General features: G+C 39.5%; 1 protein-coding gene across 3 annotated transcripts in view; it reads right to left on the reverse strand.

The window, feature by feature from the left end:
• enox1 (ecto-NOX disulfide-thiol exchanger 1) overlaps positions 1–16,924 on the reverse strand; it is a 72,349-nt gene that overhangs the window by 1,966 nt on the left and 53,459 nt on the right. For 2 of the 3 annotated variants that reach the window (XM_066641299.1, XM_066641298.1), the window contains exons 7-14: positions 14,467–14,679; positions 13,128–13,234; positions 11,446–11,563; positions 8,614–8,798; positions 7,316–7,423; positions 5,376–5,441; positions 3,464–3,563; positions 355–440 (exon numbers count right to left, since the gene is read on the reverse strand). In XM_066641299.1, coding sequence (XP_066497396.1) covers positions 355–440; positions 3,464–3,563; positions 5,376–5,441; positions 7,316–7,423; positions 8,614–8,798; positions 11,446–11,563; positions 13,128–13,234; positions 14,467–14,679 — 983 coding nt within the window. The remainder of the gene's footprint in view (positions 1–354; positions 441–3,463; positions 3,564–5,375; positions 5,442–7,315; positions 7,424–8,613; positions 8,799–11,445; positions 11,564–13,127; positions 13,235–14,466; positions 14,680–16,924) is intronic. The other variant, XM_066641300.1, reaches the window with a different exon arrangement.

The raw sequence follows: 16,924 nt of genomic DNA on the forward strand, positions 1-16,924 counted from the left end.
AATAAATATTTCCGCTTGCCACTTTCAGATGACTTCAATTTTAGGTTATTACTTTGACATTTGTCATTTTTAATACTACAGAGCAGTTCTCATAAAACGAAAAAAGAGCAGGAGAATTCAAATTCAAACATTTTATACAAAAACATTCTGAAACAATTTGCATTTTGTACAACTAATACAAACAATAAACACTAAGACTGAGCCCCATCTCATTCCAGATGTAAACGAATGAGCAGGATCAAAACAGTCAAACTCTGTCATTTGATCATGACTCATAAGCTACTCTGATGTCTGAAGTCATGGGATGATCTGCTATTTCATATTTTACAAAAGAAATCATATACAGAGTTTTACCTTTGCATCAAGTCTCTGGATATAAGACCACAGATACTCTATGTTGGCTCCAAAAGGGTGAACATGGAGGAAGGTAGATATGACTCCTAGAGAGAGAGAGAGATAGAGAGGTGAAGGTGACTGAATACTACCCAATTTACATGCAACAGACAGTGCCAGACAATAAATGCAGGCTGCATGATCACAAAGCCCGTGCTCAGAGCAGAACCACCGCCCCACCCCCTCTTAAGTTGATTACTTTGGAGAGGTCCTGCGAAGGTAACATGCTGATGCAGAGGCAGAAAATATAGTGCCTTTCCTCAAGGGCCCCAGGCCAATATTTATTCCCTTGATTTATATGGCGTAACACTGCCAATTACACAGGAACCTAATTCAATTCCATCCACAAGCCCCACTTTCATAGCAGCTCAGTCTGGAGTGGGGAGGGAAGGTGCTGGGGTGCTTCATGATGCCTGCTCAGATTCTGAAATGAGAAGCACAGCAGCTGTGCAGGGGCTGATAGAGCATTTGCTGGAAGCCTTCAACTCTCTCATTTCCATGACACGTTCCAGTGTTGTTGCTACCACATAGATATAAAAAAAAAAATCTATTTCTTAATCAATTGGTATGAAAAGAAGTCAATTTGACAGCAATCATTTCAAAAAAAGAGAAGGAGTATTAGCAAACAGTGGTGTGGAAATATACAAGAAATAATGCGGTCTTGCAACAAAAGGAATGTTAAGAAGCAAAGGAAGCCAGTCCAAATCAGTGAATTATTAGGAAAGGCTTCCTCTCCAGAGTTAACACTCCATTGCGGCTGGCTGAGTGCTGTGTGAGCCTTGAGATTTAAGCAATTTGTGTTTCACTGTCAGTCTTTTCTCTCCCTCCTGCTGGAACAAGCTGAGCTTTTCTGCCGTTCTGGCTGAAGGCCTCCTAGTCAGGCTTCCTCCTCCCCATCTCCTGTCTGTACAGTATGTTTCCTCTGTGTGCACAGGACAATAAGGCCCACGTTGTGCAACCATTAGATGTGTATCTAGGCGCATGCAATTGAGTGTGAGTGTGTGTGTGTGTGTGTGTATGTGTGTGTGTTTGGAGAATTAGTGGGGGTTGTGAGTGTCAGAGCCAACAGAGCACTGGACAGAGAAAGTAACAGCTCCCCTGAGTCCTCCTGACCTCAGTGCTCCTCAGGATCTTCATCCAAATACATGACAGACAGAGGCTGAGCCTCCGTCCCCTAGCAACAGCTAGAATAGCATTCATTCTCTCTCTTTCTCTCTCTAAGTCAAAGGCTATGTTCCCAATTAATAGAATGACTGCTTCTGTTTACAGAGGAGATACAGAGGAGGGCGAGAGAGAGAGGTTTTTTCTTTTTATATCACTAGGTTTGGGTTGAAATCCATTACCTTTTAGATAGCAACTACATTACTTCTAAACTAATGAAAAAAAAATCAATACAAAATTTCAATAAACACAATAAAGTTCGTAATTTCCCCAGTGAGCACTAAGATGTTAAAAAAAAGTGAAATGGAAGACTTTGGAGACATTTTTCAACAATGGAGATCAGACATATAAAGTTTGGTGAGAATGTATGTTTTAAAACTATTTTTAACCCTTTTATTTGCTGCTTTATATAAAAAGAATGCTTAGAATATGACCCCCCACCCCACACACCTCCCAAACACACGCACACATTTTATGATAACAGAAAATACCTATTTTATGGAACGTTGGAAAGATGCCTTGATTTAAACGTAAACCAGATCAAGAACAAAGTTGTTGTCTAGTCCTTGTGCTTAGTTCAGTAAATATACCTGTTCACCTTGTTTTTGGTTTAAGCCACAATCACTATAGTTTATTGGTAAGAAGAAGTTATCGAAATGTTATTTATTATGGATTTTTGTATTGGTAGTGATATCTATCTTTAAAGATGCAAAGCACCATTTGAAACTGGCTTGTAATTCACTCAGTCGCTCATGTTAAAAAAAACAAACAAAAAACAAAAGCAAACAAACAAAACAAAGAACACTCCACAGGGGGTGCTATTCAGGGTTTCCATCTATGACAACATGTGTCCTGGTATAAATATACTAAGCCCTATATTTTTTCATTTTCAGTTCAAACAACTTTCATACGTGACAATTAAGACTTTAGCCTTTGTCTAACCTCTGTCTGAACAGCCAGATGGGAATGAATTCAATTATTATGTCAGTCTAGCTCAATATCTATCACAGTTCTACACGGACAGGACATTTATTCATTAGTTCATTCATTTATTTACTTATTTATTCAGTTATTTATTCATTCTCAATTGCTTCAACCTTCCAGGGAAACCCACGCAGACAGAGGGAAAACGCAACTCATACTCAGTGACACAAAGACCCTAAAGCGGTGCAAGAGCAACAAAACCTGTGCCACACCTGACAGGAATTTATCTGAATTATTTTACAAAAAAATCTGTTGTATGCAGAGTTGCGTGCAACCTATCAAACACATCAGTGCAGCTGGTGCTTTTAAACCCCTCAGTGTCACTGCTGGACTAATATTCACAGCCTAAGATCCACCAACCAAAAACATTTAGCCTGTAGTGTCCTGAGGGCAGAGTTCTGTGACTGCTAATGAACAGATGGGTAACTGACTGATTTTGCCTCTACTAGGTGGAGCATTTAGGTATTTGTGTGGAATACAGTGACTAGTAACTGCTCTGTGATGGGCTTTTAGGGGTCCTGATCATCAAAGGACAGAGTACAAACAAATTAATTATAGAAATACAAATGAACATTATAGAAATACAGGACAATGAGTGTAGAAATGTATATAGTGTAGAAGTTTAATGTTATGAATTATCTTTGTATATAGCCGCATTGAAAGATGTGAACAAGCAAACGCAACATCAGATTTGAACCGTGAGTCTGACCTGAGCATTTACCATGCATTGTTTACATGATGTGTATGGCATACTGCTGTATATTAAATACCATCTTCTGCACTGTTGACCAAGTCTCCAACAGGACACGGAGTAAGAGTCTGTCTCCTTGGCTGCTTGGATATTCTACCCAATCCACCCACTGCTGCTGATGTTTTAAACATCAAGACTGTACAGCTTTATAGAGCAGAGATAGCATGTAATTACCCAGCAACAGAGCTTCTTTCTCTGATCTCAGAGGACCTCGCATGACCGCCTCATAGTTCTTCTCCCGATGGTGATAAAGTACTGCAATGCCATTCAGACCCTGTATCAAACATACATATATATATACACACACAGACACACACACGTGCAGAATCAGGAACAGAATAACAATTAGAATGCAGTGAACCACCAAGATTGAATTAGAAACTGCATGCAGTGAAATTCCGTCTGAAGCTGATGGCCTATGGAACAGCCACATTCACGCTGACCAATCTGTACTGAAAATGCAAAGCATTCTGCTTTGCTTTCAGAGAAATCAATGTTTATTGACATTTACCAGCCTCCTCTTTGCAGAGGCTGCTCAAGATGGCAGGCCATAAGTCACACAAAGGATGAATCAAAGCCTGGATCATAGCTGTTGGCATTGCATACACATTGCGCTATCTATTCAGATGCCCTTTAAGACCATTTTATGAATGGAAGCAGCGGTGCATAAGGTATGTAAATCTAGTCTAACATTCCATATGAAAGGTTACCACTTTTTTGTGCTGCTGCAGCCACACGGAAAGCTCATCTTAGATGTATTCTTTCCTTTTGTCTGTTCTTTTTTGTCACTGAGTATTATCCCTGAACAAAGTGTATTAACCCCACTCAACTAGGATGAGGAGAATCAAAAGGCGAAACCATGATCACTGATTCCACATAGCATGTGTCCAGAGACGATTAATATAGAGGTAACCCTTTCGTCCACGGTACTGTGATAAATTAATTTCAGAATCATTTTACTTCACAGAGTGTGTTGTAAAGACTTGCTGAGTGTGCATGTGTACACACTAAACTAGGTATGAATATCAGAATTCACCCTTTATTTTTATTATATATGTCCATTCATTCATTCATTGTCTGTAACCCTTATCCAGTTCAGGGCCGCGGTGGGTCCGGAGCCCACCCGGAATCACTGGGGACAATGCAAGAATACACCCTTGAGGGGGCGCCAGTCCTTCACAGGGTGATACACACTTACACATTCACTCACACACTCACACCTATGGACACTTTTGAGTCGTCAATCCACCTACCAACGTGTTTTTGGACTGTGGGAGGAAAGTGGAGCACCCGGAGGAAACCCACACGGACACAGGGAGAACACACCAAACTCATCACAGACAGTCACCCGGAATGGGACTTGAACCCTTGAACACTTGAGCTGTGTGACTGCAACACTACCTGCTGCGCCTCCGTGCCGCCCTACATATAAGGTATTTGCTTTTAAGTTTCAGGAAACAAAATTTATTTTATATATTAATACACTGTACCTTAATTATTAAACAAGATAGAAACTTAATGTCAGTTCTTTCAGTTTTTAAATGTGATCCATTCAGTTGTTTACTTCTTTTCCAGACATCTGTTTAACAGAATTCAATTGTTGAGAACTGTTGGTTTGATTTGTAAATTTAACAGCTACTTGACAGCTCCACATCCATTCCGACACAAGGAACTGCATTTTTACAGTGGAATAATTAGTGGTGTAATATACGTCTCGCAAGGTTGTTAAGAGTCTGTTTTTCTGAATATCTTTCAATAACATTTTTAGGGATTTTCCCCCATTCCCTCTGCTTATATCTAACAGCCACAGAAATATTTCCATAAAATGAATAAATAGTCTTTAATTGAAGTTTTGGCTGGAAATTAAATAAATAAATGATGGGTTCTAATATTGCATGCTACTATATTACTGAAAAGAAAATATGAAAACACTGAACGATGACATTCTGTTTTTTTCTGTTTTTAAACTTTGAGGCATGACAGGTACTCTGGTCTACACTTTCACATTTATCACCCCACAGTAGGTCTGCATTACGTAAAGACAGCTAGCCCAGCATGTGGTGGTTTAGTGACAGTTGAGTCATACCTTTACCTTTTCAGGGGCTTCAGTGGTGTGATTAGTCCCCTCCACTGCGTCTACACCATTCAAAAGCTGTCAGGAGAAAAATAGGAAAAATCATTCTGTTGGTGTGCTGCTGAAGGAAATGCATAGAGGAAAATTTTAGGGAACTTTGTTAACACTGTGACTCGACGTCTTTGAAACCTTGGCTTTGAGTTTGTGAGCACTCTTGTAGTCATGTATATGTTAAATATTTAATGGGTTTTCAGGGAACTGGAGTTAAAAAATCTTAACCCTGTTGCCACACATTTATTTTCCCACAGTACAGACCAAGCCAGAGTGCCTCCTCAGGGTCAGAACAGTTTCTAATGTTTAGAACGAATGTACGCAAATCCATAGTGGAGCTGAAGCTGTATATATCACCTGTGTTGGCTTTATGGATAGTAACATAGTACACCACAGACTCAGCAGGACCTCCGCTACGTATTGATGTTCCTATTATCTCAGTCAAATAACATCCATGCCAAGCAATGTCTGCAGTTAGAAGTAATTGAGTAAACAAGCATGACTTTTATTGTATGCCCTTGAGTAAACCAAGAGCCGGCACAAACTATGAGGTATCCCATTGCGCAGTGCAGCATTGAAGAAGCTGTATCAATGGTTTCATCTCATTATGGCTCTGTGTGGCCCACATCACTGCACTAAACGTAGAATAAAGCATGACATCCTTACAGTTTGCATGGTTGCCCCATGTGTACATCTGTGGATATAAAATGGTCGAACAGGGAAAATGAAGAGTCTGCAGGTATGGGAGTTTTAGTCAGTCAGCCTCAGACAATATGGAGCATAATGGAGTTTAAAAACACAGCAGACACAGCAGTTCATCCATCAAGATCCATCATGTTATGAAAGTTTTTAGACAGAATATTCTGTGAGTGTGTGTGTGTGTGTGTGTGTGTGCCTCTGCCTGTGTGTGTGCCTCTGCGTGTGTGTGAGTGGTGAAGCCCTGCTGCTGCCATATGTAGCTGTTTCCTCAGAGAGAGAGTGAAAGAGAGGACACTGAGTGACCCCAGGCAACTGACCTCCTGCTGTCACAAATGCAGGGAGACAGAGAGAGCCAAACTGGAACATCTCCCAGCAAAGAAGCACTATATAAATGGTTTATATAAGCATAATTATATATTAATATTACAAATCCCTTTATAAAAAGAAAGTAGTAAAACTATAACTGGTTTAAAGGCTTGATTTTTTTATTTAACTACTTTAAGTTCAAAGAAAACATTTCAAATTTTCTCTGACCAACTTGACTACATTGTGTAAATATAAACAAATTTAGAAGTTAATGTCTGTAACACACTACAAAAATTTGGGACAGAGCAAATTCAGAGTGAAACGTTGATAGAAGATTCATGCCACTCTTCCAAAGTATTGCACTATAAGCAGATGAATATGAAAGACTTTAAAGGAGGATGAAGTAAAGATGGGTCATGGTTCACTGCCTTGTGCCAAATTTCATGACAGATTTTTCAGTCAGATTTTTCAGACAATGTTTCTCAGTGCAAGATCACAAAGTGTTTAGAGCTTTCACACGCTACAGTTCATAACATCATGAAAAGATTCAAGAAGCCAAAGGAAATCTAAATTAGTGTGTAAAGGCCAAGGGTGCAAACTGCCACTGAATGTATGTTTATTTGGGAAATCGTCATAGTACCGTGATGGACATAGGTACAAAGTCATTGTCCATTGTCCAGTTTGGTGTTGTTTCTAGTATTTTTAATATTTAATGTTAATCAATGCCCACTTTCAATTAGTGGCCATCTGTGGCAAATAGTGTAACCCAATAATTGCTCCCTGACTTAAGCAAATTCTCAACTCTCAACAAGACAAACTGAAAATTGGTGGAGCAAAATGGCTTAAGATTGCTATTCAAGCTGTTACTCTCACACTTGTTTACATAGTAGCCTTACCTTCTCTCTGAGGCTGAACACCTCTCCCTCCAGGTAGCGCTGTTCATCTCGGGCCTGCTCCAGCTCCAGCTCTTTACCCTTTAGATCTTCCTGGAGCCGTAGCAGTTGCTGTGGAGACAGACAACAGCATGAAAAACGAAGGCAGCAAGCGTTAGCAAAGTAAGACTATACTTAAAGAAATATATCTCACATTAACAACAAGGATTTAACGCAATCGCATTTAGCGAACTGACTGCTATGTGGATAAATGTCAACAAAACAGCTAATGAATAAGCTACCAGTGTTTAATGGCCTAGGTTATTTACAGATAAACCAATGTTCTCAGCAAATCTGAAATTAAAGGAACTCGTAATTAGACATCTGTTATAAGATATATTCTAGGTTCTTCAAAGGGAAGCCCTAATTAAAAAGCTGCTATTTTAGACAATTCTGAAGACACAAATATAAAATTATCCTGGTTACACAATTAACAAAGATTCACCTTGATCTCTGTCCAGAAAATCATATAAATATTATTTAAACCGTCACTCAGATTCAATAACTAGTTGGCATTAAATTCCGAGATTTTTATGATGTTACCTATTAAGTACAGCCACACATGGAATCGAATCTTACTGAGTGCTGCTGTGTTTTCTCTCACTAGATATAATCATCATGATGCTGTCTTTATTACTGGAAGCACTGCAATTGCAAAGTAATTCATGAACATATTCAGAACGGAATTTTCCTTTCATTCATTTTAACTTGTAGCTTCAAAAGAGTAACTTTAGAGAAGCTGGGACAAAACATTACATTACAGTGTATGTTAAGATAAAATCACTTGATTCAGTGTCTGTTTGAAGCATTCATATTTTTTCCATTGGTCTTGAAAAGCTGAAACATTGTAAAGAGCAGGTGCTATTTTCAGATTTTATTAAAACTCATAAATGGATGTATGAAGTTATGTTCTTAGACGTCTTTAGACTTCCTCATGCTTTTTGTAGAGATCCAGTGCAGGACTCAATTTATCCACTAGCAAACATACACATAAACATTCAGCCCCAAGCCCGTTTCTCTAATCATTAGACCATAGCTGCCTCATAATCAGGTGATCATCAGCATCTGAGTGTAGAGAGCAACAGCTTGTGCCTGTGAACTGGGGCTGGATAATGAAGGTGGTTATAGAGGACCAGCAGTATCTTCTATAGTGCAGATTCACTGCTGCTCTCATTAAACTGAGCTGCTTTAAAGGTATGAGTATAGGATTGATATGAGTATGAACAAGCCTCTGGGAGTGTGTGCCCATGAGTGTGTGTTACCTGCTGCATGCTGTGCATGGTCTGCTGGAGGAATTGAAGTTGCTGTTCATGGGTGTGATCCTCTTCAGAGCGGTGGGTTTTACCTTGCTCTTTCTTCAGCAACTCTACCTCGTTCCTGTAGGCATCCAGCTGCCAGCGCAGGCTGTCATTTTCCTCTCGCAGGGCGCACGTCTGCGCAGCAAGAGCTGCATTCACAGAGAGACAAAGATAGGTAGAGTGACTTGCTGTCATACATTCCACTGATAGTCCCCTCATCTTTATATGCACTGAAAGGCATTTCTTTTTACATATTCTCAATGTCAAAAGGTAAATTTTCCAAGAGATAGCTTTACAGAACAAGCAAAATACATTCAGTAATACTAGTTCATGGAGACACAAAAGCCCTACATAAGCCTTTCATAAAAATTGACATAAACCCATATCAATATTTATTTATGATTTGAATAAACAGACGGTTTAGACACATTTATTTGCGCATTCATGGTTTGAGTGTTCTCCACACAATAACATGGAATGACATGGAATGCTCAGAAGCTCAGGGACCACCCAGTGACCAGATGTTATTTAGAGGTACCTTCCTTAGGAGTGATATATAGAAAGTGTGTCACCGTTTGTCAGTGGTCTGTTGGTTAATAGCTGGCTTGATGTTGTTGGATTGATTTGGTCAGTCACAGAAACACATGGGCTACAATTAGTAACTCTAAACCTACCAAGTGCAATCACACTGAAGGTAAATTCTAGCCAATACAGTTATCAGTAATATGAGAGTTTCATGTCATGTTTCCAGTATTTTGTACACTGAAATAGATATCGTCACTGTCTGTAGGTGTCTGATATGTATCTCCCAAAATAATAACTTTACAGGAGTAGGAAAAAACCTCAGTAGAACTTGGTTCTATCGAAAGAATAAAAGGTTAAAAGATTTTATTCTTAGTAATTTTGGAGCTTTTTCAATGGTCCATTCAACTTTCACATGTCGGCTGTGTTCAAATGATGTAATAAACTATAGTATGCATTTTAAATTCTAAGTTACTGTAATTTCTTTTATTGTATTTTCTTTTACTGCACTCTTTATGGGGTTTAAATCGTATTTTAATTGCCTTTAAATTGTTTAATTATCTTTTACATTTTTAGTTATTTTTCTGTTATTGTTCTACTTTAAATGGAACTTTGAATTGCCATTGAGTATGAAATGTGCTCTCTGTATAAAAATCAACAAAAAAACAGAAACGTTTTTTAATTGGACAGTGATGATATATAAACAGGTAAAAGTTAAGACAATAAGATCTAGACTACTCTTAATAAAATGTAAGCACCCTATAATAACCATTTTACCTTTCTGTGTGTTATTTTTCTTCTGGAACTGTCCTTTTTCCCCTTGTATGTCCATCTAAGGAAACTAGGATGTAACCTTGTGTCACTTGGCTGTACTGACCCACATTTTTAACCCAATTATGTCTCCGTGTTAGATGCTGCCAGTACCCACTCTCACACTGAATCTTCCTCATCACACGGGATAAACAACTCTGAGAGCGTGAGGACAAGCACAAGTTTCTGCTAAGATCAATCAAGCTGCCACCAGGTTTTCAAACTGCTGCTCTTAAAGTGTCATTGTACAGCTGAATGCTTTTGGAGGAGAGCACTAAACTAAATTGAAACTGTTTGGCTAACAATGTTCGGACTCATCCAATTATAGGAGAAAGGCCACTGGTTTAAAGCAGTTTTTATCTGAGCAAGTAATGCATACTCTGTTAGAATGATCAGAATGATACGCAGCACAAATGTAAAATTCTAACATTTGTTGGAGCTTTTTTCTTGCACTATGGCACTGGCAGGTTAACACAAAACCTAGAGTATTTTATTCATGCCTGTATCATGTGATCTGTGGCTGCTTATAAATCAGATATGTGAGGATGTTTGGCAAAAAAAAAATTAATTAATTAAATACATACATAGAAATAACACACAGATATTAAACAGCTCCTGTTTTTCATGGCATGGAAAATACCTCTTAAAGATTCCAAGTTGCCGTGTTATGACAGGTCATGAAATATCACTAAGCTCCGAATCCCTAGACAGTTTCTACAGCTGGGGTCTGCAGCAGGAATCATTCTTAATCAAATTTGTCATGGAAAACATAAAAGTGGAAGGTTTAATCACTCACTCTGACACCCCAACTCAAATAAATAAATAAATTTTTTCCTCAAGATTATCTGCAGGACATGACTGCTCAGTTTCAAGCAAACAGACTGCTCTACTCAGGATGGAATTTAATATTTTACAGTTTCTAGAAGAACTGTTAAGAGTCATGACACTATTTCAAGGCATTTAAAGTCTAAAGAAAATAACTGGCATTTATCAATATTTCTTACTATAGTGAGTCAGTACTTCTACAAGGACACAGGTGTATTTCACTAAATGGCCAAAAGTCTATGGACGTCTGCTCATTCAGTTTATTCATTTGCTGCAGTAACAGCTTCAACTCGTTTGTGAGGACTCTGGCCTAGGTTTACTGATGTTGGATGATTACTTCTAGGTAACAAATGCCACTTTATCTTACTCCACTAGTAATGAAGACTGCTCCACCACACTAGAAGATGCAGTTCACATTCACAGCTGAATGATTTATACCCTTCTAGTTGAGGCTTGGCATTGAGCATGGTGGCCTTATGTTCCCCTGTGGCTCTTTCAGAGAATCGCTTTTTATATGAAAATTACGTAACCTGTTTTCACAGTGTGTGCTCCTTAAACAAGCTGGATTCGCTAATTATAAAGGGTGTCTCCAGACTTTGGGTTTTTAAATGCATGCGGTCCTGATCGGCGAGCTCATACCGGAGTCGTCCATTCTGACTTTTTTACAGGGGTTTTCTTCCAAGTCTTCATCTGACATCTCCATTTCTTCCTCCCTCCTGATTCCCATTATCTCCTCACTGTGAGCATTCCTCAGCTCCTAGCATACACACAAACACAGACAGACCCACACACACACACACACACACAAACACAAACACAAACACCAGCCCCATTAGCGGCAGCTGTTCTAGACAAAGTGCCGTAACATGATTTTAAAATTTAATAGTTTTTTAGTTATTCCCAAAAAAAGCCACAGTCACAGAAACAAACTATACAGAGATTAGTGTACATAATACTTTTATAGCATTAGGGAGTCTGTAAAATATAAGAAATGCAAAGTAACTCTACTTTCAGGCTTTAAACGGGCTCTTAAAGCAATACAATTCAAACAAACTAACAAACAGTGGCAAGCACACAGCCTCAGTGACTGATTTGTCGAGTCTGAAACAGAGCCTGAGGAGAAAGCTAAGGCTGTGTCTTCTCACAGCTGTTTGATAACAAAAGTTTGGATGCTCCATTTTTCTGGTACTGAAAAGAGAGTGTAAAAGTCTTATTATACAAACTGCCATGCTCGCTGATTCTATGATAGTCATTTCAAGGAATCAACGGCGAGAATGTTTAATGCCACTGCTGTGAAATCCTGCAGCCAAGACACAAAATATACCCTCCATGATGCTGCACTACAGCGCATTGGAGATTAAAGAAAAAAAAAGCTCTGTTCTAGTTCCACATTGCCTTATCTTTGATCTCAGTTTCCTAAAAGCTAGAATGCAGATAAGTAGATCTTATCTGATAACACGTCGCTTTCTGCAGCAACAGAAAGAAATGCTGGTAACTGAAGACAAATTACGTTAGAGTATGATATACAGTTCAGCTGCTGTCCCTGAAACATCACCTTGATTTCACAGCACTGGCATCATGACTGATTTTGGCCTGTCACTGCACCAAAGTCACCTTCGGAAAAGCAGTGTCTTACCTCAGTGTGTACTGTCAACCTAAACTGGACGTTTCCTTTCAGTGACTGGACTTAGAGAACTGCATGAATACAAATAGTTCATTTCATTTAAAGCGGGTTCATTTATGGGTCCTCACAGAAAAAACATCCCACTCACTGCATTTAAATACATTCTAACATCAAGTTATGGAAAAGGTCCATAACAAGATGAGAGAGTACCTCGACAAAATGTAGCCAGTTTGAAAGGATATAAAGTCAACAATCATATGTACAGTGTAGATATTTTTAGAAACGCTAATTCTAGCAATTTCCAAACTTCAGAATGGTGGGTTTTCATAGTGTGATCAAAGAGCTATATCATAACATCAACGTCTCAGTTTTAATAGAGATGTAATACAAATTTGATGAGCTATGAATAATTAATCCAAGCTTGTCATTGATGACTATCATTTTAACCCTGGAAGCAACTGTTGCCATGGCAACTTAAGAGGTACTTGACTTTCTAGCAGATATTGACTGTGTTGCAGAGCGCAAGACCAGAATCAGAAATCTAGGATGGTTTATTTGTGAGACCAAAGTAGTAATGGACAGGCTACATTGGTAATGAGTTTAATGAACAGCCACAAGAGCCACAGTCACATTAGCAGCTGGAGCACCAAAGTAGCCTGTGGAGTCAGCATGACAAAAAGGGAGGAGAAGTACCAACCTCACACTGCTTTCGCCAAATGTCTATGTTCTTGCGCTGCGCTTTTGAGAAATGGTCCCATGCCTTTTGTCTGGTGGCAGCGGAGAATACGGCCATAATCTGCTCAACTTTGGTGGATAGGGAAGTCAGACAAGACAAGCCATTTATGTAAAGCTGTACACCACTGCCAGCAAGAGCCACACACCAGAAACCTCCAACTGCTTCTCTAAAGAGCGAGGTTCCTGATAGTGCCTGCTCTATTGTACTTACATCTCATTACCTGCTGATTCATATCCTTTAGGACTGAGGAAGGCAACAGCCTACAATGAGTGGACTCTTCTGCTATCATTCAAATGACTTGCAATAGTAATATTGAGCTGATGTGCTGCTTAAAATACATGCTGCATGTTTTTTGCATTACAATGATATTAATGCACGAAATTCCAAGTTTGATTCAGGGTACAGAATGCTTGCTGAATTTCTACTCCTTGTAAAATGTTGCCTTCCGATTTGCTTTGATTTGACTATAAATTGCTACTGGTGTGATGTTCATAAAACAAAACAGAAGCTTAGAGACACAGAAGCTGTAATAATTAATAAATGATCTTTACCGTAAACAGTATAAATTTATTCTCATTTCTTCATATTTTATCGACTATAGAGAAGAATAAATGAAAACAGTTACTCATGTTTTTGCTGTAGTCAAACCTGCCATGCACAGTTATGGATATATTTCACCATCACACCTATTCATATCTTCTTGCATTCTGTCTATACACGCTGCAGAAATGTCTCTATAATGAGTTTCTCAGTGGGTGTAATTGGCTGTGGCTGTAAAAATCTCCAGCTGCTCTGCGCTTCTCAGAAGATGAGGGAATCTGATTTTGGCCTACCTGTACGATTAGGTGAACAGCTCCATCCCTGCTATGAGGACAGACTGCTTCCAATGAGACTTTACTTACCCTGGGCCATTCTCTGGGCTATGGCTAGAGTTGTACTGACCTAGTGAACTAGGTCTGAATCGTATCTGTTTTGTTTTATGACGTATGCCTATTCTCATCTCTGAATGTCTGGATGTTCTTTGAAAGTATCATGAATGTAATTGCATCAAGCTTCAAAAAATAAACACTACTTTGCCTGTCATTACATTACAGCATAGCTGCCGGATGATGGCATTTATGATTGGTTGATCTTTAAATCCCAGTCATGTTGAACAGTACGTAAAAGCCTTAATGATCAGATCAGAAGATGGGTATCTTTAAGAATCCTGCATAATCTGGGCCTGAACAAAGGATGTGCCGTTGTCATGGTAACCCTAGATGAACATCACTTGGTAAGCAGCATACAGGCTGTGTCTTACATTGTGTGAGGATGGTGAGCAGTGAGTTCTTGAAGTGCTCTTTGGCCAGCTCCATCTCCTCCTCGTGCTGGGCCTTCTCGTTCATGAGGCGCCGTACGTGGCTGTTGGCCGATTGGATCATGGAGTAAAACTGATTGGAAGATCGACGGTTCACCTCGCCTCTTTCTATCCACGTGAACAGCACAGCTATGGCCTCACTGAACTTGTTGTCATCTGTGGAAAATGAGGAAGGGCATACGTCTTGTGAATTCAAACATCCGAAGGCTACTGAAGCCTATATTTTCCTATTGAAATGTTACAGTGTAACATTTATTCTGAAATCTGGATTGCAGCCTATGAGTGGGTAAACAGCACAGCGTGCCTTAATGCTTTAACATGAAGTATAATTCTGGGTCAGGCATCTGCTGCAGAAGCTTTGAGTGTGGCCTCTCTCAGGCTTCAGTAATCTGGTCTCTGTGGACCTCTTTGAAATGCATTACAGAAATTGCAAGAATAATTGAGATTTGCCACTGAGTCAGAGCAGACTGCACAAGTCCAGAAGAAAATTACACACCTCCCATAATGAGATCCTATATGCAACACCTTTTTATTATTTTCTCCACACAGGATGTGGGATTTTTGACCAGGAAGCCATTTCTTCAAAGGGAGGAAACGATATTGAAGTCTGAATTCCGTTGTACAATAAGGAATACATCAATTACATGTATCCCCATTGCACACCTCCAAAACAGGAGGTGATAATCTCAGTATATTCGAAGCACCTGAGTTCTATATGCAATTGACCAAAACGTACTCCCACCTTTGATATGTAATCTACGTCTGGCAAGATACCCAGGGGCCCGCCAAGCTTCTGAAGCAGTTGCTTGTGAGAGAGAGAGCAGATATGCCATTCAGGTGGCACTATGCCTTCCCAGCTAATTAAAGCTAATAGAATTCTCTTGGTCCCTGGGCAAGAATGCCATTTGACAGGAGTAAAAATAATTCCCGCAGTCAAATGAGACCGCACAGCCTCCACCCCCACCACTAATGAGGGCCATGACAGAAAATGTAAATGTGTAAAGCTCCACACCCTCCCTCAAAATCCCCCCAGCATCCCCCCTCTGCCCTCGCAGTAACTCAACCCCTGTGACAGTCACCATGTTACCGGCTGTTCAGTGCCAACAAAAACACAAACGCTTAGTGTCGGGTTATTGGCTTATTTTTATGAAGCTGCCACGTTTATATTTTCTGAGCTTGCATAGTGCAGTAATGAACGTGATTAATGTATTTATTCGCCTGAAATGTGAATGCATTAACCAGAGGCTGCTGGAATGAACACCATTATCAAACAAAAAAATATGGCTTCAACTGCAGCCGACAGAGCACTGAGGACAGTAGCTGGGAAAAACGATGGCTCAGACAACAGGGACACTAAAGAAAAAAATGAAAAGCAGGGCGGAGAAAACGCTGGATTTACACAGCCGCACTGGAGAATGGCTTTCAAACACTGCCCTTTTACAAAGAGATGGTGTTCTGCAGCCTTCTGCTCCTGTATTACACCTAAATGTTCTTGTGTGGGAGTGCACCCTGATGGTTTACACCACAGTGTCTCAAAAATGAACAAAAGCTTCCCGTCAGTCCACATGTCGCTCAGTCACGCTGATATTTGTTGCCTATAAATATTAGTGTCATGTGAAATTGGATGGAGCAGGCTAGACTAAATTTAAAGCCAGGCTTTGACTGAGAGACTGCTTCATTCTGGAAGGAAAGTGTTTCTGTGCCAGGAAGAATACTGAGTTGTATCAGACACAGAGATGCTTTATCTGATGCCCTTTGGGCTCAATTAACATACAAAAGTGCATAGAGGAAAGGATGCAGCACACAGTGAGAATGGGAATGGCTCAACACTGTGCCATGATTGCTGATGAGGTGGGGGTTGCTGTTGAGTCCCCATCATCTAAATGAAAGAGATGAGAGAGATTCTGAGAAGCATAAAAAAGAGTCATCATCTGAGGTTCCTACTCATCAAAACAATGCAGAGGAAAATATTAGCATTGAGGCAGAAAGGTATTTTAAAGAGCACAGTGCATGAATGTGATGCATTAGATGTTGATGGAAATCAATAATATAAAAGTAAGACAAAACCTTGCAAAGGAAGAAGAACGTTGGCCACAGCGCAGTGATTTGTTGTGTATTTTGCATATTCAGTAGAAAAGGAGGGGGGATTAAATAGAGGGTGCATGTATCTAGTTTGAATGCCTGAAAACAACAAAGAAATGCTAGGCTCAAGGTTTAGAAAATCAATTTCTAATACCTGGAAAATCACCCTGAAGCATAAAGTAAAAATCAATAGTGTTCATTCTAGAAACTCATTGTAGTTGCCCTGGACAAATTTCACTTATATGACTGATGATTACAGGAATTAACATTGTATACTTGGTAAAACCTTACTCTCTATATGTGCTAGATGCTTTCTGGA

This window comes from Hoplias malabaricus, chromosome 12 (assembly GCF_029633855.1).
Source record: "Hoplias malabaricus isolate fHopMal1 chromosome 12, fHopMal1.hap1, whole genome shotgun sequence".
Lineage (NCBI taxonomy): Eukaryota > Metazoa > Chordata > Actinopteri > Characiformes > Erythrinidae > Hoplias > Hoplias malabaricus.